Here is a 26,574-nt window from a genome sequence, read left to right as displayed (position 1 = left end):
CCTCTTTAAGCCCTTATTCACACGACAGGGTTTCCCGTCCGGGTGACGGCCGTTCATAAATCGTCCGTCACCCGGCTGCATTAGGAACAATAGACCCCTAAATGGGGCTATTCACAGGACCGATTTTTTGACAGCCCGGGAAACCTGGCTGTCAAAAAATGGGACATGCCCTATTTTCGGTCGTTTACCCGGCCCCTATAGAAGTCTATGGGGCCGGGTAATACACGGCCATCACCGGAATGTGTCCCGAGTGATGGCCATGTATTCCGTCGCTCGTGCTCGCTCTCCTCCTCCTCCTCACAGTGCAGAGTGCATGTGAGGAGGAGGAGGGTCTTTTTTTGCTCCCTGTAGGAGTCGGAATCCCAAATCACCGGCCGGGGATTGGGGATTCCGCTACAGGAGAAGTGCGTGACTACACTGTCCATATATGGACACAGTGACGTCACTCACTTCTGAAGCGGAATTCCCGACCTGTGGCAGGGAATTACTCTCCAGGAGAAGTCAGCGACTACACTGTCCATATATGGACATTGAAGTCAGTGACTTCTCCTGGAATGTGGGGGGGGGGCTGGGTGGCATCACCTACAGGGGACTTGGTGGCATCACCTACAGGGGACTTGGTGGCATCACCTACAAGGGGCAGGGTGGCATTACCTACAAGGGGCAGGGTGGCATTATCTACAAAGGGCTGTGTGTGTCAACAAAGTTAAATGAAATTCATCCGATTTCAAAACGGACAGGGAGCTTCCGGTTCCGGCGCTGGGGATGCAGGACGCGAGTGACTGAGCTCCCGCTCCCGTCCAGCCTGTAAGCTCGCAATAGTCGCTACGGCGACGATAATCAGCGGGGAAGTCACCAGCCTTGCACAAGGCAACATCATCGGTGGTGCCTGTATGGACAGGTACCTCCTCAGAAGCGCGCAGAAGCCAGCCATGGAGGAATCAGCCGCGGCCGTGGTAAAGGGAGGTAAGATGGCGGCGCTTCCCGCCACTGCGACCCTGCTATACACACAGGAAGATGAGCTGCAGCACCATCTGTCCCAGCTTTCAAGCCCGGCAGAGCATGTACTGTCCGCTCTTCCAGTAGCCATTGACTATGTAACCCTGGCCCGTGAAGTAGCCAAACAGATAGCGCCAGACCTGCAAAAGGCGCTGGAAAAAACGGTGCAAGATTCTCTAAACCGCGTGAATGCGGAGCTGGCACAAGTCACTATCAGAGCTGATGAGTTAGAACAGCGTATGACGCTGCTGGAGGATGAAAATGAACGCCTGCAATCCAAACTCAAAGGGGTGCTGTCTGTTACTGCGCAGTTGGGGGACAAGGTGGAGGATCTGGAAAACCGCTCCAGGAGGAGCAACCTGCGACTGGTGGGGCTGAAAGAAGCGGTGATATCTGCTGATTTGCAACGAGTGTGTGAGAGGACATTGCCGGAAGCCTTAGGTCTCCCCCGTCCATGCCGGGTGGAGAGGGCGCATAGAGTGGGGCCGGACCCCAGAAACCTCCCAGCAACAGCTGACCACAATTCACATCGTCCCAGACAAGTGATCTTCAAACTGTTGGATTACAATGACAAGGTGGCACTCATGAGAGCTTTCCGCAGCAGATCGCGTCCTTTGGAAATAATGGGCATGAAAGTGCTACTATTTGAGGATTTCTCGGCGGAGGTTGCAAAACGAAGGCGGGCTTTCAGCAAGATCTGCACCGCGCTGTTCCAAGCGAGAATACGCTTTAGCCTGCAGTACCCAGCCATCCTGCGGGTGTTTCAAGAGAACGGGCGGAACAAGGTTTTCACCACTGCACAGGAAGCGGAGGACGCACTTGCGGAGCTTTGTGGGAACAGATCACAGCAAGAGGAGCGTCACAGTCCAGTACATAGTCCGCAGCGCAAGTCAAGAGAAGACAAAAGGAACCGGCTAAATATGGAGCGTACCTGGGCAGAAGCCTTAATGCCCACACCTGGAAGATCCCGGGGGGGGTCGAGCCGGAAATAGAGGGGACTCTCCGAAGCTGCAGAGGCGAACACGGGACCGCACCCGATCCACGTCTCCTGATTGACGGACGAAGTCCTTTTTGGTGCATTTTATTTAAGCTGTTGTGATGATGATTTTGTGGACGCTGTAGAACAATTGCAGATTCCGACCAGCTACAGATAAGTTTACAGATAATCTGAAAGTTATTGAGGGGGATATTTTGCGGTCTTATACAGCACTATGTATCGGTCAATAGTTGACCTATTGTTACAATGCTACAATGTTATCAAGGTTGAAGTATATGCATTCTGATATTTCCCTGCTTTTTCACTGCAAGATATTTGTGAGGGAGTTAGATCAGGATCTGAGATTGTCCCTTGTGGGCGGGATTGACCGTGAGTGATAAAATGCCTCCCCCACGCAAGGGATTAGTGTTATCTGTTACAATGGCAGACTGAGGGAAATTGTGGTAGGAGATAGGGGACACGGAGGTAGGGAAACCTTGAAGCGAAGCAAGGTTCATAGGGAAATGTGAGGATGCAATCCTAACGGACTCTAGGCTGTTAAAGTAATGATAAGGGAATGTACATAAGGGTGTGCAGGCGACAAAGAGGTACTGAGGGGGCAAGGGCAGGTGTTACTTCCTCATGGAAGGAGCCATATAGGAAGGCTGGGAGGGAGGGGGAGGGAGGGGCGCGTTCTGGCATAACAGAAAAAAGTGAAGTCACATACACCAGTGGGTATTAAGGGACTGCTAACCCTTGCCGCAGGTGATTTTATTAGGTAAGGGATGGTTGGCCTTGTTGGTTCTGGCATACAAGCCAGGGTTTGGTTATGATGTTAATGTTAATGTTTGTACATGGCTCTTGGGAGGAGACGGATCTGACTCCCTGGACTTCACACGACTTTTAGGCACTTTAGCTCATCTTAAACACGATCCAATAACATGAAAATAGTTTCTTGGAACGTTAAAGGGCTGAGATCCCCACAGAAACGGACCAAACTTTTAAGGCACATGAAACGATTGCATCCTGATGTGGCCCTATTGCAGGAAACTCACCTTACCGAGCCGGAGTTTAAGTATTTGCAAAAGTTCTGGGTGGGTCAGGTTTTTGGCTCGTCGGCAAGGGAGGGTAAGGCGGGAGTTATAATTCTGGTACATAAAAACTTTGCGTTTACGCTGGTGTCCCAGGAGCGGGATGACGAGGGCCGTTGGATCCATCTAGTGATGGAGCATGCAGGGGAAACCATCAGTATTCATAATGTGTATGGCCCAAATACGGTTAACACTGGTTTTTTTGGTCACTTGGAAACCCAACTCCAGCAGGATCGCACTAGGTTTTTGATTTTAGGGGGAGACCTTAACACTGTAAGGTCTTCAAAGGAGGATAGGAGCGCAGGGACTAGTTCGCAGAGAAATAGAGATAAGGTCTTGCCCGACTTTTTAAGACACACGGCCCTAATAGATGCGTGGAGGAGTCTACACCCAGATGCGCGGGAATATACACATTTCTCTCATGTTCATCAGTCATGGTCGCGTATTGATTATTTGTTAGTTAGTGACGCAATGGCACGACGTTTACGTGAAGCGGCAATTGAAGATTTAGTTATTTCGGACCATGCTCCGGTTACCATTACATTGGCTGACACAGTAGCTAGAGGAACGGATTTTATCTGGAGGTTTCCCGCTTTTCTGGCAAAGGATGAGGGCTTTACACAGAAGCTTAAGGGGTGGTGGATGGAATTCGATGGGGATAATGTAGCGCATCGCTCGGAACCGTCATTGTATTGGCGTACAGCCAAGGCGGTAATAAGAGGGAAAATCATGCAGTATATGTCTAATCTTAAACGTAAGACGACCGAAGGATACAAGGCAGCGAGCGACAGATTACGGCGTGCGTACACAGCATTCCTACATTCGCCATCAATGCTATTGGGGGTGGAATGGAAGGAAGCCAAGCGACAGTTTGATCAATGGTTAGACAAAAGAGAGTATTTACCGGTCCCAATTTGATGCTGATTTAATGCGTTTCGGCAATAAGGCGGGCAAATTATTAGCGCGGTTAGCAAAGGGGAGGTATGCACCTGCACATATTTCAACACTTAAAGAATCAAAAACGGAACTCCTACCTCGGACCCCAAAAAAATCAATACCATATTAAGTAAATATTACCAAGCCCTTTACTCAGAAACACCCATAGATCTCCAAAAAGGGAGGGAAGTTGCCAGGGCTCACCCAGGAGCAGAATGGTAATTTGAGCGCGGAGATTACACTAGAGGAAGTTTGGAGCGCCATTAAAACATTATCTAACGGAAAGGCCCCGGGTCCGGATGGATTCACAGGGGAGTTTTTCAAATCTCTGAGAGAAGAAATCAGCCCTACCTTGGTGGCATATTATAATACTTTACTAGGAACGGGAGCTTTACCAGCAGAGGCCAAGGTAGCGCATATAAAAGGTGTTACCCAAGAAGGGGAAGAATCCTCTTGACCCGGGGTCGTACCGCCCCATCTCGCTGATAGATCAAGATCAGAAATTGCTCACAAAAATTTTGGCCAATCGACTGGCTATGTATCTACCCATACTGGTGGGAAAATCTCAGGTAGGCTTTGTAAAGGGCAGGGCTGCAGTGACAAATTTACGCAAGGTATTGATGGTGCTAGAAACAGTCAGGCACGATCCCCAGCCAGGTAACAGGCCGGCACTTTTAGCGCTAGACGCAGAGAAAGCCTTTGATAACATACAATGGGAATAAATGTAGCAAAAGGAGGTTAGATCCAGCGCTTTGATAGAGGTAAAATAGAAAAATTTTTTCCAAGTTTAATTGAGTTGTATTAAAAAGTCCATTTGTAGTATGGTCCCGGTGTGTGAATAGAGGGAAGGAATGATCCTGTTAGCCTACGCGTTTCGGACGAAGCGACGTCCTTAGACTTGGCTGAAGTGTGTTTTGAAACTGGCGCGTCTGGCCTATTTATACTGTGTCCGGGGTGACAGCTGAGTCCTGATTGCGTTTCACGTCTTGGCGTGTAACATGGAACGCAACCCGGAAGTAAGATAATGTCAGGCGTATGGAGCGCCCGCTCTGATGTCTTGTAAGTTCTTTTTCATTATTAAGTGACATGCCCTGTGAAGCAATTTGTATTACTTTGCTGGACTGTATTATAAGTTTTGTCTTATAAAGTATAACATTGAATTGTTCAAGACGCTTGTGGAGTAGACTATAATATGTGATCACATGTGCGTTCCAGATCACATGACCATGTGGAACGCAAACATGCTAGACGAATCTACGGTAAGCAGATTGGACGAGCAGATGTCATCCTGTTTCTACTGCATATAATGGGTGAGCGTTTTAATACTTCTATAGTTGACAGAACTTTTTTTTTTTTTTTTTTTTTTGATTACTGCTTTCTAGGAAATGTCAATGTTAATGTGTCTATAGTTATAGACATAGCTGGTTGTCATTCGGATCACATTGTTATAATGTTAATGTAAAAAAGTGGCCAGATTGGGACATCTTGCGCATCTAAGGTTCAATTTACACTGATTTAGATGGTTGGATCATAAGTGCATAAGTAAGGAAAGTGAAGTGAAAATAAAGATAAAACTGGAATGTGAGGAAGTAATGCATGTCAATCAGCATATGTTATGCATGCACCACGGGGGGTGATAGTTAAAAACATGACTATGTGGAGAAGTTTTTGTAAGGACAAGATATCAATATTTGTTGTATTATATCATATGATAATTTGTTGGGACTGTATGTAGTGAGTTGGTGACATGTTAGTGCCCTCATTTGTCAACTTAATATTGGAACATGAGTTCCTTTCTCAAATTTAGACCATCTGGAAATCTTGTTTTTAGTCTATAGATCCAGAAGGCTTCTCTTAGGTGAATTTTGTTTTTTATGTCACCTCCTCTTTTCGGCATGTGAATTTTCTCAATGGCGTAGCAGCGAAAGGTTTTGGTTGTCCTATTGTGTTTGTGTATGAAATGTTTGGATGCGTTGGAAATGTTCACAATGTTTGGATTTCTGACATAGCTCAAATGTTCCAGTATTCTAGTTTTTAATTTCCGGTTGGTGCAGCCCACATATTTCAAAAGGCATTCTGTACACTCGATGATGTAGACAACAGATTCCGTGTTACAATTTATATAATTTTGAATAATGAATGTGTCCGTTTGAGTAGAGTTGCTGAAATTTTTGGTGGGGTGTGCGTAAGAACAAACTTTGCAGGGGTGTTGACCACACCTGTAAAAGCCTTTGGTTTCCAACCATGTGGTATTTGTTTTGTCATGTGAACTAAAATAGGACGGAGAAAGGACACTGCCTAGGGACGGCGCTTTACGAGCCACTATCCTAATCCCTCCTGCCAAGATGGTACGCAGACTGTCGTCTTCCATGAGGATTGGTAAGTATCGATTTACTAAATTTTTGATTTGAGAAAATTGATTACTCTGTTGAAGGATTAATGTAGGCTGACTTGTGGTGTTTTGCTTGGTGGTGGTTTTCTTATGGTACTCAAGTAATTGTGTTCTGGGTTTTTTAGACATGATATCACTTGCTCTATTCAGTGTCCACTGTGGATATCCTCTTTTGGAGAGTCTTGATTTTATCTGTTCTTCTTCTAATATAAAACGGTTGTGTGAGCTGCAGTTCCGTTTTGCTCGGTGCATCTCCCCTACTGGTATGGCTCGAATGGTTTGTTTAGAGTGGTTACTTTTGGCATGGAGTATGTTGTTAGATGCTGTTGGTTTGCGATGTGTCTCGGTAGATATGATCTGACCCATATTGCCACTTCGTTTTAAATCTAGGAAGATAATCTCCGTAGTATTGTAGTTGAGTAAATTTAAGGTTGCATTCATTATGATTTAGACTCTCAACGAACACTGGGATGATGTTAATATCTCCTTTCCATATGAGTAAAATGTCATCAATGTATCTACCGTACCATTCAATGTAATTGCTGTATATGTTGTTACTGGAAAAAATGTGGGACTGCTCCCACCATGACATGACCAAATTTGCCACTGAGGGGGAGAACTTAGCCCCCATAGATACACCCTTTAATTGAAGGTAATATTTTCCATCGAATAGGAAGTAATTATTTGTCATTAGAAACACCAGAACTTCCAATATGTAGATTTGGAATTTTTTATCATAATTACTGTGTGTAGATAAGTGTTCTTCCAAGGCAGTGTAGGCTATTTGATGGGGGATTGAGGTATACAGTGAGACTACGTCACAGGTGAGCCATGTGTAATTTTCTTGCCACCGTAGGTTGCATAGTGAGTTTAGGACATGTTTGGTATCACTTAAAAAGCCAGGTGTTCTTTGTACTAGAGGTTGCAGCAGTGTGTCCAGCCATTCTGATAGTCTTTCTAATATGGATCCAATGCCTGAGACGATGGGTCTCATCGGTGGAGGGAAAATTTCTTTGTGTATTTTAGGAAGTGCGTGAATTATTGGGGTGATAGGTTGATCAATATAAATGAAGTCCAACTGTTTTTGAGTGATGAAACCTTGTTGTAGGCCATCAGTAAGTAATTTTTTCATATTGAATTTAATATTATCTACTGGATTTTTGTCTAAATTCTTGTACGTTGTTGTATCTGATAGCATGGTCAAGATAGAGGATTTGTAGTCATGTTTATTCAAGACCGTGACATTGCCGCCTTTATCGGACATCTTAATGATTATTTCTTTATTATCATGTAATGATTTGACTGCTTTTCTCAGACCAGCTGTCATGTTAGTTTGTTGTTGCTGAGATTTTGTTGTATCTGCCAGTATTTGTAATTCCTTTTCTAACACCATCTGGAATTGGTCCATGGAATCTGTGCGTGAACCTATTGGGTAGAACTTAGGGTTTGATGTTTCAAAGTTGGTAGCAGTCATAACTGTTTGATTTGGTTTTTCAGTGCACAGATGGTCCAAGCATACAATGGTTGAAAGTTCCTGAAACGAGAGATTGGATTGGATATGGGATATGTCCACTGGTGATTCTTCAGTAACGTTGGTTGTGTTTGGTGAGCATATCATGGTATTGATGACCTCTGTTGTAATTGCTGGTGCTGAGAAGTGTTTTTTGACCGTCAAATTTCGGATAAATTTATTGATATCAAGTATGGTGTTGAACAGATTAAAATTATCTTTCGGGGCAAAATTGAGGCCCAATGATAGTGCTTGATTTTGTTCCTTAGTTAACGACATAGAGGATAAATTTGTGACATTCGATTCTAATAATGCTGAAATTTTCGGGGACGGAGGCGACGGTTGGGATCTTGATTTGGTCTGTTTGTGCTTCCTACCGCCCCTCCTTCCTCGTTTTTTGACTGGTGACCTGAAACGTCTTGTCTATGGTTTGAGTAGGACCGTGTTCTCATATTTTCATCCTCTGAAAAACCTTCTGCTGAGTCTGGCTCGGTGGAGCTGAAGCTGACTCTGTTAGGTAGATCTCTATGTTGGTTATATTGATAATTCCGTTTTTTGAGTATAGGTCTTGGTCTATTGTAATTTCTTTCTTTCTTGTTCCAGTCTACCGAGACACATCGCAAACCAACAGCATCTAACAACATACTCCATGCCAAAAGTAACCACTCTAAACAAACCATTCGAGCCATACCAGTAGGGGAGATGCACCGAGCAAAACGGAACTGCAGCTCACACAACCGTTTTATATTAGAAGAAGAACAGATAAAATCAAGACTCTCCAAAAGAGGATATCCACAGTGGACACTGAATAGAGCAAGTGATATCATGTCTAAAAAACCCAGAACACAATTACTTGAGTACCATAAGAAAACCACCACCAAGCAAAACACCACAAGTCAGCCTACATTAATCCTTCAACAGAGTAATCAATTTTCTCAAATCAAAAATTTAGTAAATCGATACTTACCAATCCTCATGGAAGACGACAGTCTGCGTACCATCTTGGCAGGAGGGATTAGGATAGTGGCTCGTAAAGCGCCGTCCCTAGGCAGTGTCCTTTCTCCGTCCTATTTTAGTTCACATGACAAAACAAATACCACATGGTTGGAAACCAAAGGCTTTTACAGGTGTGGTCAACACCCCTGCAAAGTTTGTTCTTACGCACACCCCACCAAAAATTTCAGCAACTCTACTCAAACGGACACATTCATTATTCAAAATTATATTAATTGTAACACGGAATCTGTTGTCTACATCATCGAGTGTACAGAATGCCTTTTGAAATATGTGGGCTGCACCAACCGGAAATTAAAAACTAGAATACTGGAACATTTGAGCTATGTCAGAAATCCAAACATTGTGAACATTTCCAACGCATCCAAACATTTCATACACAAACACAATAGGACAACCAAAACCTTTCGCTGCTACGCCATTGAGAAAATTCACATGCCGAAAAGAGGAGGTGACATAAAAAACAAAATTCACCTAAGAGAAGCCTTCTGGATCTATAGACTAAAAACAAGATTTCCAGATGGTCTAAATTTGAGAAAGGAACTCATGTTCCAATATTAAGTTGACAAATGAGGGCACTAACATGTCACCAACTCACTACATACAGTCCCAACAAATTATCATATGATATAATACAACAAATATTGATATCTTGTCCTTACAAAAACTTCTCCACATAGTCATGTTTTTAACTATCACCCCCCGTGGTGCATGCATAACATATGCTGATTGACATGCATTACTTCCTCACATTCCAGTTTTATCTTTATTTTCACTTCACTTTCCTTACTTATGCACTTATGATCCAACCATCTAAATCAGTGTAAATTGAACCTTAGATGCGCAAGATGTCCCAATCTGGCCACTTTTTTACATTAACATTATAACAATGTGATCCGAATGACAACCAGCTATGTCTATAACTATAGACACATTAACATTGACATTTCCTAGAAAGCAGTAATCAAAAAAAAAAAAAAAAAAAAAAAAAAAAGTTCTGTCAACTATAGAAGTATTAAAACGCTCACCCATTATATGCAGTAGAAACAGGATGACATCTGCTCGTCCAATCTGCTTACCGTAGATTCGTCTAGCATGTTTGCGTTCCACATGGTCATGTGATCTGGAACGCACATGTGATCACATATTATAGTCTACTCCACAAGCGTCTTGAACAATTCAATGTTATACTTTATAAGACAAAACTTATAATACAGTCCAGCAAAGTAATACAAATTGCTTCACAGGGCATGTCACTTAATAATGAAAAAGAACTTACAAGACATCAGAGCGGGCGCTCCATACGCCTGACATTATCTTACTTCCGGGTTGCGTTCCATGTTACACGCCAAGACGTGAAACGCAATCAGGACTCAGCTGTCACCCTGGACACAGTATAAATAGGCCAGACGCGCCAGTTTCAAAACACACTTCAGCCAAGTCTAAGGACGTCGCTTCGTCCGAAACGCGTAGGCTAACAGGATCATTCCTTCCCTCTATTCACACACCGGGACCATACTACAAATGGACTTTTTAATACAACTCAATTAAACTTGGAAAAATTTTTTCTATTTTACCTCTATCAAAGCGCTGGATCTAACCTCCTTTTGCTACATTTGTTCCTGTATCGTGTGCCGACACGGAAAACATCCAGGCGCTGACAGCGACACCAATTCTCGTGTCAGGTGAGCTGGAGAACTTCTCCTCTTGTTTTCTACTAATACAATGGGAATGGCTGGGGATGGTGCTAGACAAAATGAACATTCAGGGAGATTTCCGGGTCTTCCTGAAGGGAGTCTACAATAGCCCGCAAATACGCGTTCACTCCTCGGGGTTCCTATCAGATCCCTTCCAATCACATAAAGGAACACGACAGGGTTGCCCCTTGTCGCCCCTGCTATTCAATCTAGCATTGGAACCTATGGCCAGATTCTTGGAGGAATCGGATATGTTCAGAGGCATTCAAGTGGGATCTTGTGCAGTGAAATTAGCCCTGTTCGCTGATGATGTCATACTTTTTATGTCAAACCCTCAGGAGCATTTAGGGAAGGTTTTTCAATTTTTGCAGGAATTTGGGCAATGCTCGGGATACAAAGTCAATATAGCTAAGAGCGAACTGCTGGAGTTGGGCAGGCCATTGCCAAAGACCTTTTGGCAATCCTTGGGTTGCGGGATATCACCGGTGGAACACTGCATTACCTATCTGGGTATCAAAATAGGGAGGGTACCAGACACTCTGTATGGCTTAAATTATCCCCCGTTAATTAAAAAAATACAAGCGGAACTCACTAGATGGGGCCAATTGCCGTTGTCCCTCTTGGGAAGATGTCATCTGATCAAGATGGTTAGTTTTCCTAGATTGCTATACCCCTTTCAAACGCTACCTCTCTTATTGAAGCATGTGGATGTCTCGAAATTGACGGCTTCATTCACTAAATTTATATGGGCAGGAAAAAGGCCGCGCATAGCACTCACCAAGTTCATGATGGGTAAACAAGAAGGGGGTGTGAACTTTCCGAATGTCAGGGGTTATAACGTGGTCTGTCTTATGCGTCATGTAGTAGATTGGCTTCATGAAACAAGCAATTATTCCAATTTAGATCTGGAAGGGGAGTATGCTTCACCTTGGAACCTGAAAGCTTTGTTGCATTGTAGAATCGCTTCTCTTCCGTGCCGTCTCAAAACCTCCATTGTATTGAGAGATACAGTTCTAGCTTGGAAAGTGGTACGTAAGCAGTTTGGGTTACCCCACCTGGTATCGAAGTATATGCCGTTGAACGGTCATCCGGAGTTTTTACCGGGAATGGACAAGGGGGACGGAATTGCCTCATGGGGGAGGGTAGGCATTGGTAGCGCAGGGGATCTTATGCATACAGAGGAAAAGAGGTGGTTAACTGGGGAGGAAATCACCGCTAAACTCAGACCCAGAGTAGATAGAGTCAATTTTTTGCAAGTACTTCAGGTACGAACATTTTGTACCTCCAGGCTCAGGGATTTGAGTAAGGAAGCTACTACGCACACTCTGGATGAGGTCATAGGTCCAACAACTGGGCGGGCGACCATTTCAGGAATGTATAGAGCATTGAGAGAGGGTTTTGTTCGTCCGCAATTAAGGATTAGTTTTAAAAGCTGGGAACGGTGGACTCAGGATCCAGATATAGGAGAGACCATACTGGTGGGTTGGGAGACGGTACGGAAGAGTGTGATAAATGAGAGCTGGAGGGAAACCTATTTCAAGTTGATGCATACAGCTATATATGGCTTTAATATCTTGCCCTCACAATCTTTCCCTGATCGCATTACAAGTTGTCCCAAGTGCAATACACCACTGACGAATTTGTGGCATGGAGTGTGGGGGTGTGTACATACGAAACGATTTTGGGGGATGGTACAGAAATATATTAAGGACCATTGGAAAACGAATCTCCCAATGACGCCTCAAGCACTACTATTCCATCAGGCGCGGCCGCCAGAGGAAGAGGGTGCTCGAGGAGTAAGATCACCTCCCGTGTTGGTGCACACGATTTTACTGGTAGCTTTGAGATGCCTCCTGAGTCACTGGTTAGAGGCAGACACGCCGGGGTTAGAATTGATTGTGTCACGGCTGAAACAGTTATTGGTTCTTGAGAGGGTGGAGGTGGAAAGGCGGAAGGAAACGGGAACCAAGAAGCTATTTGGTAAGTGGCAAGTATTTATAGAAACGCAATGTACAACAGCCAAAATAGCGGAAATTGTTAGGCCTTTCCAGTACACAAAGTGGTACTGCACGCAGCTCTTGGCAGGCGTTTTAGGGAGGATGCAACTGTGAACCAGCTGGGGGAGAAAGGATGAGTGGAAACTCATTGATGATCTAGGTGGTGTTGGAGTTGGGGGAGTCAGGTTTGTTTGGTCCATCTGAAGATCGACAATTATGCCATGTTTCTATGTTGGTGTGTTTATATGTTATGTTGAATTTAATTTAAAAGTTAATCCCATGACAGTTGAGTGCTGCGCACTCATGATGTAACTCTTACGTGAAATGTTTGTAAGAAAATGTGAAAACTGACAATAAAAAGGATATTTAAAAAAAAAAAAACGGACAGGGAAAAAAACTGATGCAAAACGGGTCAAAATCGGCCGTTAAAAACGGCAACACGGCCCGGAACGGAATCGGAACAGATGCAAACCGGCCGGGAAAAACGGCCCAAAACGGCCGATTTTATCGGCCGACACTCGGACCCTGTCGTGTGAATGAGGCATAAGCCTAGTTCTCACAGAGCTTGAGCTTTTTGTCATCAGGCAGAAAAAAAAATCTGTTTTTTGACACTTGCTTTGGAGGTGTTTTCTTTCAGGCTTTCGTTAATCAAATGCAACGGAGCATTTTTTTTCTGACTCTCATTGATTTCAATAAAGGTTTAGGGGTTGAAACTGCTCCAAGATAAGGCACGATGCTTTTTTTCGCGAGCAGCCCAAAACTGCCTGTGGAAAAAAAAACGCCTCTACTTCCAATTGAAATCAATGGAGGAAGATTTGGAGCGCTTTTTTTTCGCAGTTTCCATGTGAAAACCAATCGCCTGAAAACTCAGTGTGAACTAGGCCTTACGCTTTCTCTTCGACAAGCAGACAGCAGCCAATTGGTGTGTTTTGGCGAGATCTTTAAAAATGTACTGACACCGATGCTACTGGTCTCCAGGGCAGAAGCCTCCTGAGCTTCCCCACCACGTCCTACAGTCTTTTACAACAAGGCTACATGCACGCGTTGTGTAATTTGTTACAGAAAATCCACATTAAAACCGCAGATCATTCCAAAGGTCAAATCCGCACTTAATGGTTTGTTTATGGTGGCAGAGTGACGGCACAGCGGGGGGGGAGGGCCGAGTGACGGCACAGCGGGGGGGGAGGGCCGAGTGACGGCACAGCGGGGGGGGAGGGCCGAGTGACGGCACAGCGGGGGGGGGAGGGCCGAGTGACGGCACAGCGGGGGGGGAGGGCCGAGTGACGGCACAGCGGGGGGGGAGGGCCGAGTGACGGCACAGCGGGGGGGGAGGGCCGAGTGACGGCACAGCGGGGGGAGGGCCGAGTGACGGCACAGCGGGGGGAGGGCCGAGTGACGGCACAGCGGGGGGGAGGGCCGAGTGACGGCACAGCGGGGGGGAGGGCCGAGTGACGGCACAGCGGGGGGGAGGGTCGAGTGACGGCACAGCGGGGGGGGGAGGGTCGAGTGACGGCACAGCGGGGGGGGAGGGTCGAGTGACGGCACAGCGGGGGGGGGAGGGTCGAGTGACGGCACAGCGGGGGGGGGAGGGTCGAGTGATGGCACAGCGGGGGGGGGAGGGTCGAGTGACGGCACAGCGGGGGGAGGGTCGAGTGACGGCACAGCGGGGGGAGGGTCGAGTGACGGCACAGCGGGGGGAGGGTCGAGTGACGGCACAGCGGGGGGAGGGTCGAGTGACGGCACAGCGGGGGGAGGGTCGAGTGACGGCACAGCGGGGGGAGGGTCGAGTGACGGCACAGCGGGGGGAGGGTCGAGTGACGGCACAGCGGGGGGAGGGTCGAGTGACGGCACAGCGGGGGGAGGGTCGAGTGACGGCACAGCGGGGGGAGGGTCGAGTGACGGCACAGCGGGGGGAGGGTCGAGTGACGGCACAGCGGGGGGAGGGTCGAGTGACGGCACAGCGGGAGGAGGGTCGAGTGACGGCACAGCGGGGGAGGGTCGAGTGACGGAATAGCGGCAGGGGACATAGTGAGGGAATTCGGAATGCATTGTCTTCTAAGGTGTTTTGAATCACTATGATTAGGATGTACCTCTGCAGTTGTAGAAACGAGTCAGATAAGTTGGGGGCTCATTCAGGACTCTGTGTGGTTCCCCTCCCCATGCTGAACCCCTAGCTATGCCTGCGTGGCTAATAGATAAAAGTCCTGAGCGGGGGAGCCCCCTCAATTAATTCAGAATTGCCTGACATATTTGAAAACAGGGTTCCTAAACCAAACAACCACCTTAATGAGGGTAAAAGAGAAATAAAAATATTTTTTTCAATAAACCATAGGCCTAAAACGTCAATACCACAACAAGTACCTAAGTCTTCAAGACATCACACTATGCCAACATTATTAAACAGTCAAGACTAACAAGCCAAAAACACAGACGCTTCTATTTATCTCTAAAAGTTACAGTGAGGGACAAGGATACCGGCGCAACCTCAGCATAACTGGTGAAGGGTTAGTAATCTGCACAATTCTTGGCTTTCACTGAACTAAGTGAATTTCCAGCACTCTTTAGTCACACAATACACATCTGCCGGTCACGGCTCTAATTCCACTCTGGCGTCTCTCTAGAACTACAAGTCCTGACCCAGCGTGACAGGAGCCAAATCACCATACCCTTATACCCTCGAGCAGGCTTTTATTTTAAGGAAAGAAATAGATAGAAGTTTACAGAACTATATACATGTCGGGAGTGTAACTAGAAGGAGCGCAGAGGTAGCAGTCGCGCACGGCCCCTGGTGTCTGCGGAGGCCCAAAGGCCTTTCTGCCATATAAGAAGACACCAGTATTATAAATGGCACATTGTAGGTGAGGGGTAAAGTTACAGATTTTTCAAAGCGGCCCAGAAGTTTTACATTTTGCCTCTGATACATGCCAACTTTGTGGATCAGATGGTGTCAAGACACCAGAACATCTGTTTATGCTGAACAGCCGGGGTGAAGGGCTGCTGACGGTAAGGGAGGTCACATGACTGGCACAGCTGGTCTTGCCAGCCTTGTGCTGCCGACATCAATGTAAATAAAGTGATTGGGCAGAGAGAAAAAAAAAATTGGAGTTCTGCCGGACATCTCAGCGCAGGGTGGGGGCAGTGGAAAATGCAGGAAATAGAGGGGGGGTTGATAGGAGAGAAGGGAGCAGCCAAAAATGAAATATGACGTGAAAATAAATAAAACAGTAAGGGACAACTAAAGTAAACAGTGACTGCTGCATTATCCCACATAGAACTCAATCCTGGTGTAGACAAGCTGTAGCTGCTGAGAACAGAGGATGGTTAATAAATCAGGACATGGGGGTGTAGTAAATTATAGAGTATGGAAAGGTTGGTATAAAAACCCCAGGAGAAGTGAGGTTAGAGGAAGTGCGAGGGCGTAATAGTAACAGCAACAAGACGACATTGCCAGCATATTCTGACCGGTTACACAGATCCCACCTGCTCTATAAGATCTGTCGACCTGCTGAGCCTCTCATGTGGGGTTAGCGAGTTCTTCTGCCGCAACAAGCGATTGCACAAGCCAAGGCATATAGCGGACACCAGGAACATGCCGAAATCTGGGGACACCATCCGTACTGTATTGGGGAGGTCATAGATATCCAATCTAGAGCAAAGCAAAAGAGATCTTTATGCCACAGATAAGCATTAGGGGATTGTGGTTTTAAGAAACACTAGGTTTACCTGCATCAGGTTTGATCTGACACCACCTGAAATTGTACTTAAAGACTTTGTACATTTTTTTTAAGCGATTTTTTTTTGTTTAATAAAAAAAAAAAAAAGGTCAGTCAGTGTGTTTTGTGCAATTTTATAATTCGTTTTTATTAAAAATTATTTTTACTTTTTGAGATAGAGCTACTTTGTATTCTGTATACAGAGCAGCTGTATCTTACGCTGAATCCTGTACCCGTCAGGTCTGCGGAATAGAGCGGTTAACCAATCACATATAAGTTCATAACTTAGACGTGATGGAGAACAGGTGGATCCTAGGTGTCAAAAAGACGCAGGACCCGCTAACGCTGAATACGTCAGTCCCGTAGACGTGACGGATTTAGGTCTTAGCGCACGATACAGCTGCTCTGTATACAGAATACAAAGCAGATGTATCTCAAAAAGTAAAAATAAATTTTAAATTTACACAGAACACACTATTTTACCTTTTTATTAAAAACACCAAAAACGCTTTCAAAAAGGTGTCCCTAGCCTTTAAATGGGGATCAGCGAAATGGCAATCTTAAGGGCTCCTTTAGAGCATGGCAACCTCACTACTTGCACAGAATGTTTTTTTAATGGTCACCCAGGATTTTGTATAGATTAATATTACAGATTTTAGCCATGGTAGTATTGTATTTACACAAAGGGTAGATCACGACACTAAAGTGTGCAGGTTGACATGATCTGGGGGAAGATGACCAGCAGAACCACTGAGATCTCCACACTGCAGGGTCCCAGCTAAGTGAGAGATTTCTTTGATGGGTGCGATCAACCCGTAGTTATAAACAAGAGTGCCAGGCAGTGGTCAGCAGGCTCAGGAGCCAAGCAAGCGCTGTCAAAGTGGCTTTCCGGTTCCTTTCATTACTGAATTGTGAAACAGATAAGCCGATATTTATACAGCTGTATTTTGTATCCTGCATGGACAAAAAAAAAATATTCCGCACGTACCTGGTGACACCGACATGGCGAGCAAGAACTTCCCAGTCACTGCCTGAACAATTATAAAACAAAAATAATGTTTAGAAACCAGACCGACTGTACCTGCTACCTATAAAGAACAATCGAATATCTCCTAACTATAGAGCTGCCCTCACGTAGTGAGATATCGCTCCCCACCAACTCTCTGGGAGCCCCATCCTTCCTCTTACTATATAAAAGGGGTGAAATATGTCATTGCAATTAGACTTCTGGTGGTTCTGATCATATTCATTCCCTATGTCTTCATATAGTCCAATTACCTTACTGAGATGGGATATCCCATGACCTATATTCCCAGCATTACCCATAACTTATCACCCTCATCCGGAGGCCTTGGAGTACATACAGTTGTGTCCTAGGAGGTCGTCCAGTCCCGATACTGTGTGGAGGCAGAGCTGGAATATGAAGTGTGAACAGAGGAAGATGATGCTGATGGCCAAGAGAGATTTCAACAGACGACCTGTATGACCTATAAGCAAAAGAGATCATCAGTAAATCTAGAATACTGAACATGGGGCAATTCCTGCACTACACAACTATGCATACGGGCAAATTGGACACCGCACAAGGTATTAGATCAGTACTGCCAGATGGGCCAACATAATGCGACTCTTTCACTATATAGGGTGTATGGACATTGTAGCTACTTAGATCAGAGAAGCGCACCTACCTATTTGCTGTATAGTAAAAAAAAAGTCACATGATATTGTAAGTAAAAAGCAAAGATTAAAAAAAAAAAATAAAAAAAAAAAAAAAGGGAGTATTACAACAAAAAAAACAACCACATACAAGTATTGCACAAGGTAAAAAGAACAATAAATTTAATTCTTGGCGTGCAACACTGGTGATCCAGCTTCACAGGACTTGATCAAGGAAATCTTGCTGTAGTGCCAAAAAATAAATAAATACACTATCTGGTCGATGGCTCAGGGACTGTAACCCGCCCTGCATTGTGTTCGTCATGGTTTATGAGCGGGTAAAAAGATCGAATACGGTCAGTATTATACACTTGCTTTAGATGTTTAACCCTGGATTAGTAATCAGCGTTATGATAGGCTCATACACAAAGAACAAGCACTACTGATATGAATGGTCCACGTAATATAGTCATTACAAGAACCCTTGTTGCCAAAACACTTGCTATAATTTCCCACCTAAATTCTTTATATTATTTTCTGCTGAGTGACAACCAAAATGTGCCAAGTTATGTAGAGATATGGAAGCAGTAGGTAAACTTGCCATGGAGGTCTCTCGGACCTCTGCCTGAGAACAGGTTAATAGATTAACTAGTTGCCACCCAGCTGTCCCAGAAACAGAGATATACCAGACTCATAGGATGTCTGGCTGTACCTTAGACCAATAGTATTACAAACATTTACAACCAAGCACAGACAAATGGGAGAGGTTATAGCAATAAAACAAAAAATATGTTAATATATCGTCGGAAAAGGGTCTATAGACTAATAGTCTTCAGTACAAGATGGAGTAACAAGTCCTCCCCCCACAGACCAGCGAGTGACAAGAAAGCTGTGCACAAAGTCTGATCTATGTGTATAGTGAATTTTGCATTCCTTCCTTCGGCCTCCAGTAGCACAATGGAGCAGTCATTAAATTCCCTGTACCTATAAATCAGAGTATTCTGCTGACTCTGTCCCAACCTATACAGCAAAGCTAAAAAAAAACTAATAAAAAGAAAGTGGCCACCTATTGTGTGTGTGATTCAGTGACTAGTGTAAAAACGGCATATTTCACGTTTTAGATAGATAGATCACACAGAGACAGAGAGAGTCGAATAATAAATCTGACAAAAGTTTGCCAATTTACATGTCACAATTCAGCGCTATAATATAAATACAAATTATTCATACATTAGGTGGAATAATTTTGTTTGTGCAATTACAATGGGCAATTCTCCTTACGAACATCTTTGATCATCGAGATCTTCATTATATATAGGGCACATGGACAGGAGATGACTTCATAGGACCACCACTTTTGAGCTAAAGAAGTAATTTGTGTAATCGTGCTAATTTCCACAGATGGAGCGCTTTTTGGTGACCAAATTCTCTGACGGGTAAATCCAACAACAGGGGTTGATGATAATCGTGCGCAGAATAACCAAGAATATATTTTTTAAAGCCTATTCTTTATAATGTGACAAGCAATTAATCGCCAATAATACCATAAAAAAAAGCAATTTTGTAGCATGAAGCAGCAATTTTTTTTCCAGTAAATGCTTAGAAGTTTAATTGTATTAAGAGATCTAAAAAATAGAAAATTGTGTGAAAATTGCACAATCATGCATAATTGCACATGGTTTACAATCGTATGATTTTATTTTTAATAGTTACACAACTTTTAGCCTATATTGGCCTAATGAATTGGACAGTTTCCTTTCCAATACACAAAGCTGCTTTGTCCAGCATAGACTGAGAAAAAGTATACTATGGCCCCCATCAGATCGCATTTCTGCCCTACATTTATTGTGTACGTCGGGAAAGCTTCCGATGTACACGATAAACATGTTCATTGGGCTCCATTAGCCCAATGGAGATCAAAAGGGTGTCTTTTTGGTCTCTGTCGGGCTGGTATATGCCAGAATAACTTGTTTATTTATTTTAAAGGATGGAAGTAGTATATTATGCTATTCCATGCTGAAGACATATACCTCCGACAGAAATCTGCAACATATCGCACTGCATAGCCATACAGTAGGATGCGTCTCTTGAACCCCACAGGCAGAGTGTACCTGAAGCGCTGTGCCCTGGGAAGCTCCTGACATCACTGTCCATATATGGATAGTAATGTCAAGGGCTTCCCTAGGGCTGGAGTACATGGCCAGAGCCTTTCTGACACTTTGGCCGGGTCTCCGCTATTGTAATTCCTGACATAACTATCCATATATGAACAGTGATGTCAGGAGCTTCCCAGGGCACAGCGCTTCAGGAACTGCTCTGCACGGGGGGTTGAGGATACGTATCTCACTGTATATCTACAGTACATTGCAGCCTTCTGACGGAGGTATACATCCTCCCGATGTATACACCCAATGAAAAAAACCACTGTGAATAGGGCCGAAGAAACTTCTCTAGTTGTGTTTTCCTTAAATCCTTCCATGAGAAATTAATCATGCTTTACCCATGACACAAAAGATGCTATAAAAAATAGTGTAATAATAAAACAAAGTAAAATACAATAATAAAAATATGGAAAAAAAAATTAAAAAAAATCACCATGCTGAATACGAACTAGAAAAGTATACCCAAGACATGGCGAGTATTTTCTCAGCATAAGGAACGGTTAAAATATTTACTGCAAAGTAAAATGGGTCTCTAATGCAAAAATATTTCACAGAAAGCAAAATCATCAACCAAATACGTGAGAAATTGCTTTCTGTGGTTAAATCTCAAGAGCCGTGTCAAAAATATAGGATGCCGAGACAGTATGGAGACTGGTTCAAATCCCAAGGAGAACAAGTCTCGTAATGTGTTTTAATAACATGTGTGAGAAAATGGATTTAGAGAGGATCTGTCACTAGTTTAGTAATGCCCAATCTCCCAGCTAATCTAATAGGCGCGGTCACACTGGTGTAATGTTTTCTGTATGACATTATCAACCAGAGTGAAAAGAAAGAGTCACCTCCTATTTGGCTATTGGAGCCACGTTCGCATATTTAGAAAAATGATCATAACTTTGATTTGTTTTAAAAAATCTTTATTGTTTGCACACTGTAGTTACCAGCATCATAGCGCCTATTAGATTAGTTAGGAGATAGGGAATTAATAAACTGGTGACAGATCCTATAAAAATTGTGTATGGTAATATTGGCGATTATTGCTGGTTTTGTAGCATGAAGCACCAATTTTTTTTCCAGTAAATGCTTTTAAGTTTTATTGAAAAAAAAAGAAACGAAAATTGCGTGAAAATTGCTAAACAATCACGCATAATTGCACATGGTCTACAATCGCATCATTTTATTTTTAATAGTCACACAACTATTAGCCTGTATTGGCCTAATGGATGGGACGATTTTGTGTACTAAGTCCCCCTTCAAATTGCGTTTGTGCCCTACGATTATCATGTACGTTGGAAAAGCTTCAGATGTACACGCTAATCTCGTTCATAGGGCTCCATTAGCACAGAGGTCAAAAGTGTGTCCTTTTTAACTCATTCGGGCTGGTATAAGTCCGTTTTGTTTTTTTTGAAGGATGGAATAGTAGAGTAGACTACACTATTCCATCCTGAGGGATCCCATAAAAACAACATCTTTTTTTTAAAATTATTATTATAATTTTTTTTTTTTAACGTGGGCGCCTATAGATGACTGATGCCTCTGTATGGCATCCGTCACAGGTATATCTTAAACGTATACGTCGGAAAGCTCCCAACATCACTGTGCATATATACGGAGAGTGCTGTAAGGAGCTTCCCAATGCCCGAGTCCCCAGGCAGGGCATCGGAAGCACTCTGCCTGTGGACTTTGGCCCTGGTGATGTCAGGGGCTACTGCAAGGCCAGAATCCCCGGCCAGAGCGTTGCGGACATTCTGACCGGGGACTACTGTATCGTAAAGCTCTTGACACTGTCAATTTATGGACAGTGACGTCAAGGACTTCCTCAGAGCCAGAGTCCCCAGCCAGAGCGCTTCAGACGCTCTAGCTGAGGACCCAAGTAATGTAGCCCCTGACCTTACGGTCCATTTATGAACAGTGACATCAGGAGCTCCCCAGTCACAGTGCTTCAGGTAGCGCTCTGCCTTGGGGGTTCGGGTGACATATTCCACTGTTTGCTTATACAGGGGGAAACTTTAAAGCCTTCCATCAGAGGCATACGTCGGGAGTCCCGAAGTACACCTCCGACGGAAGGCAAAAAACGTGATGTGGAGGGGGCCTAAGAAACTTCTCAAGTTGGTTTTCCCTCAAAGGGGTTGTCCACTATAGGACAACTGATGACCTATCCACCAGATAGGCCTTCAGTATATCAACAGTACGGGTCCGACACACGGACCCTGCACCGATCAGCTGTACCGGCTGCCTGCAGGCACCGCAATCATTGCACAGTATGCAATGTACAGAGCCGGTAGCAGTTGGCTCCGTACATTGCATAGCGGCCATGCTGCCAAACTGCAGATCTGCTTCTATTCACTTGAAACTGCAGCTTGGCCGCTATTCTGTTGCTGGAGCCATCTGCTTCCGGCATGGACGTCCGGTACTCATAGGCGTTGGACCCGCACCGATTATATACGGATGACCTATCCGTGGATAGGTTTTCAGTTGTCCGGTAGTGGACAACCCTTCTAAATTCTTCTAATGAAAACTAATCACGATCTCATGCTTTGCTCATGAAACAAAAGATGCTATTAAAAAAGTCAACAAAATTAATTACACAAGCCAGTCTATTACACATGTTTTGGTCATGTACATAGCTGGGGCCTGTTTGGAATGCTATTCTAGAGATATATATAATTTGATACACACATACAGCGGTGTAACTACCGCTGCTACAAGGTCCGCGGCAACCCAGCACATAAAACCTTATGATCCATGGAGCACAGGTCTCCTCTTGCCCGGCCGGTCGCGTCGCTAGCGTCAGGCATCCGGTGCCCCCGGGTGACTGCCACATTCAATTGTATATGTGTCTGCGGGAGGGGGGGGGGTTGCATTTTAAAGTTTGCTATGGGGCCCAGTCTCTCCTAGTTATGCCTGGTGACTCCCTAGGGGATGACTATATACACAAATTGCCATATTATATTAGGCAAGAAAGCGGTTAGCGACACTGGATTAATAGCAACTTGCCAACGTTGCAGGAATTTCTTAGTAGGATGAATCATATTGTGCATTTAGCACACGGCGTCTACAGAAAGAGTAATGCTTTGCCAAAATTCGAGAACATTTGGGGGCCTTGAAGGGCGTTGTATGGGGCTACACCTTCATTATCCTCTTAAGCAGTGGAACTCATTGTGTGTTTTATCAGTCCTATTGCTATACATCAATGTAATATAAAACCTATATTTGAAATACAGTGTATATTTCTGCATGTATCTAGGATCGTTATATGCGTCTAAATGATCCTTTAATATGACTTGTTAAATGTCCTTTCATTGTAGGGCTAGCGGTTCGGGGTGGGGACACCTTTTTTATTTATTTTTTACTATTGCAAACTGGAAAACCTTCAAATAAACACGGAAAAAAAAACAAAACCACCATACTGAATACATACTAGAACAACATTACTGAAAACATGCGGTGTATTTTCTCACAAATAATGGTTCAAATATTTACTGCTAAATAAAAAGGGTCTCTAATGCAAAAATATGAAAACAATTCACAGGAAGAAAAAAAAAAAGTTAAAGGGGTTGTCCGAGATCCCAAAATTTTTTCAAAAACTCTGTCATACATTACCCCTTATACAGACAACCTAAATAAAGCATTATTTTAAAAAAAAATTCTACTTAGCACATTTCTTCTTTGAATTCAGCAGTTTGTTTACATGCAGTTCAGCTCTGGTTTGTTGATCTTTCCTTGTGATGAAACTTTTTTCACGTGCACGCTCATTGCAGGCTGCAATGAGCGTGCACGTACCTTCCAAGAGTTCACGTGAGCTGTCCCTGCTCCTCCCCGCTGACCTCCTTCACTGGACTTGTCTCCTTGCTGACATTCTTGAAGGATGGTGACCGTTCTCCCCCCATTATGTTTTTCACATTTATGTTTTATTTCTCTTTTCAGGTCTATAAACCTCTTCGTGTCTACCCTAAGGGTATGTTCACACGCACTAATTACGGACATAATTCGGGCGTTTTTGCCCCGAATTACGTCCGAAAATAGCGCCTCAATAGCGTTGACAAACATCTGCCCATTGAAAGCAATGGGCTGACGTTTGTCTGTTCACACGAGGCGTATATTTACGCGCCGCTGTCAAATGACGGCGCGTAAATAGACGCCCGCGTCAAAGAAGTGACCTGTCACTTCTTTGGGCATAATTGGAGCCGTTACTCATTGACTCCAATGAATAGCAGCGCCAATTACGCCCGTAATGGACGCGGCGTTAAAGCGCCTGCACATGTCGTTAACGCTGAAATTACGGTGATGTTTTCAGGCTGAAACATCCCCGTAATTTCAGCCGTTACGGTCGCCCTCGTGTGAACATACCCTAACCCTTGTCCGCCCTCCTCTATCTCATGTCTCTCTCCACTAAGGCTATGTTCACACAGAGTTTTTTGGCAGGAACAATATCTGCCTCAAAATTCCGTCTTGAAGTTTGCGGCAGATTTACCTCTCCCTGCACGTTGTTTTTTGCGTCGTTTTTCCCGGCGTTTTTTGTGCGCTGTTTGCGTTTTTCTTTGCCGTTTCTTTCGGGGCGTTTTTCGCTTACTTTATCTTGGCGTTTTTTGCTTGTTTGTTTGCGTCTTTTTTTGCGATGGACTAAATATGTGAGAAATTGCTTTCAGTGGTTAAATCCCAAGAGCCGTGTCAAACATATAGGATGCTGAAACAGTATGGAGACTGGTTAAAATCCCAAGGAGCAAAACTCTTGTAATGTATTTTAAGAACATCTTTAGAAAAAAATGGACTGTAAAATTCCTAAAATAAATTTAAAAAAAATCTATCAGGATTGGACACAAACTGGAACCAAGTAGCTAATGCTCCTAGGAAGAAAAAAATATATAAATTTGCTCCTGGAGGACTTTTTTTTGGCTCATAAGGATGCGTTCACATGTTGAGGTCGAATTGCGCTTAAGTTGTCAAGAATTAGAAAAACATGGATGCTTTCTTCCAGAAACAGTGCCACACCTGTCCCATGGGTTGTGCCAGGTATTGCATTAATGTGAATGGAGTAGAGTTGCAATACCACCCACAACCTGTGGACAGGTAAGGCGCTGTTTCTGTAAGAAAGCATCCATGTTTTTCTAGTTGTATGAAAAGCTCTGCAACTTTTTAGAATACTTTGTTTTAATTCCTCAACCATTTTCAAGAACTCTGTTTCACGACAGTGGATGAAAAAAAAGACTGTACCTCAGACGGATACCAGAATAGTTTTCTATAATGTAAGTTCACACGTAGCCTTAATATTGCAGATATTTTGGCAAGATTTCCTGTGCGGAGATTCCGCAGCGTTTTTGCAACATAAATGGACATGCTGCAGATCCATACCGCAATTCAATTTCTGCACGTCTCTTGTGCGTTTTTTTTTCTGCAACGTGTAGATGAAATTTGTTGAAGTCTTTGCTGCTACTGTAATACGCTGCCTAATTTCCACACAGACAATCTGGACCGAAATTCTGCAGTATTTACGCTACATGTGAACGTACCATCAAATCTAGCACACATTGCGGAATTTGATGCAAGAAAATCTACATCAAAATCGCTTATAAAGGCAGGTAAATCCGAGGGCAAAATCCGCACTTCGTAAAATCCACATCAAAAACGCAATATTATTTGATGCGGAAACAGGTGGAGTTTTTATGCTGCGGATTTTAGTGCATTTTTTTTCTTCAAATAAAGTGGTCAGAAAAAATTCTGCAACGTGTACATGAGATTACTTTCTTAGTATTGTATTACGCAGATTTCCCGCAGGAGAACCTGTAAAGCGAATCTGCACGTAATACACATCGTGTGCATGCGACCTTAGAGGTTTATACTGCTGTATTCAGATCAGAGAGTATTGCCGAAACTGGATACAATTGTATCTACTTCTCAGCATAGGTATTAGGCTGTGTTCACACAGAGTTTTTTGCAGGAGGAAAATTCCTCCTGCAAAAACTGCTCCAGACGTTTTTTGCACAGTGGTTTAACAAAAACTCGTCAAAACACTTGTCGAGGCGTTTTTTTCCAGTTTCCGACTGATTGAAATGGGGTTATGGAGGCGGAAACCGCCTCATGATAGGTCATGACGCTTCTTCTTACCGCGACGCGGTTTTTCCGCTCGCGGTAAAAAAAACTCGTCCGTCTCCCATTGAAATCAATGGGAGGCAATTTCGGGCGGTTTTTACGGAGCGGATTCCGCGCCAAAAAAAACTCAGTGTGAACAGGGCCTTTTAGAGGGGTTTTCCAGCCTGTAAAAATTGATGGTCTATACTCAGGATAAGTCATCAATACCTGATGGGTCAGGGTCTGACTCCCGGGACCCCGCCGATCAGCTGTTTTGTAGGGGGTGCAGCGCTTGTAGGAGCGCGGCTTCCCCTTCATTTCTACGTGCTCACTGCGAATCTTCGAAACACATAGCTGCGATTCAC

At 44.0% G+C, this 26,574-nt stretch overlaps 1 protein-coding gene across 1 annotated transcript in view; it reads right to left on the bottom strand.

Moving 5' to 3' along the window:
• PIEZO1 (piezo type mechanosensitive ion channel component 1 (Er blood group)) overlaps positions 1–26,574 on the bottom strand; it is a 160,124-nt gene that overhangs the window by 70,226 nt on the left and 63,324 nt on the right. Inside the window, exons 3-5 of the mRNA XM_075838615.1 lie at positions 17,690–17,812; positions 17,314–17,356; positions 16,093–16,258 (exon numbers count right to left, since the gene is read on the bottom strand). Of these exons, the coding sequence (XP_075694730.1) occupies positions 16,093–16,258; positions 17,314–17,356; positions 17,690–17,812 (332 nt within the window). The remainder of the gene's footprint in view (positions 1–16,092; positions 16,259–17,313; positions 17,357–17,689; positions 17,813–26,574) is intronic.

This window comes from Rhinoderma darwinii, chromosome 9 (genome assembly GCF_050947455.1).
Source record: "Rhinoderma darwinii isolate aRhiDar2 chromosome 9, aRhiDar2.hap1, whole genome shotgun sequence".
NCBI classification, from domain to species: Eukaryota; Metazoa; Chordata; class Amphibia; order Anura; family Rhinodermatidae; genus Rhinoderma; species Rhinoderma darwinii.
This window is presented reverse-complemented; position numbering and strand designations above follow the sequence as displayed.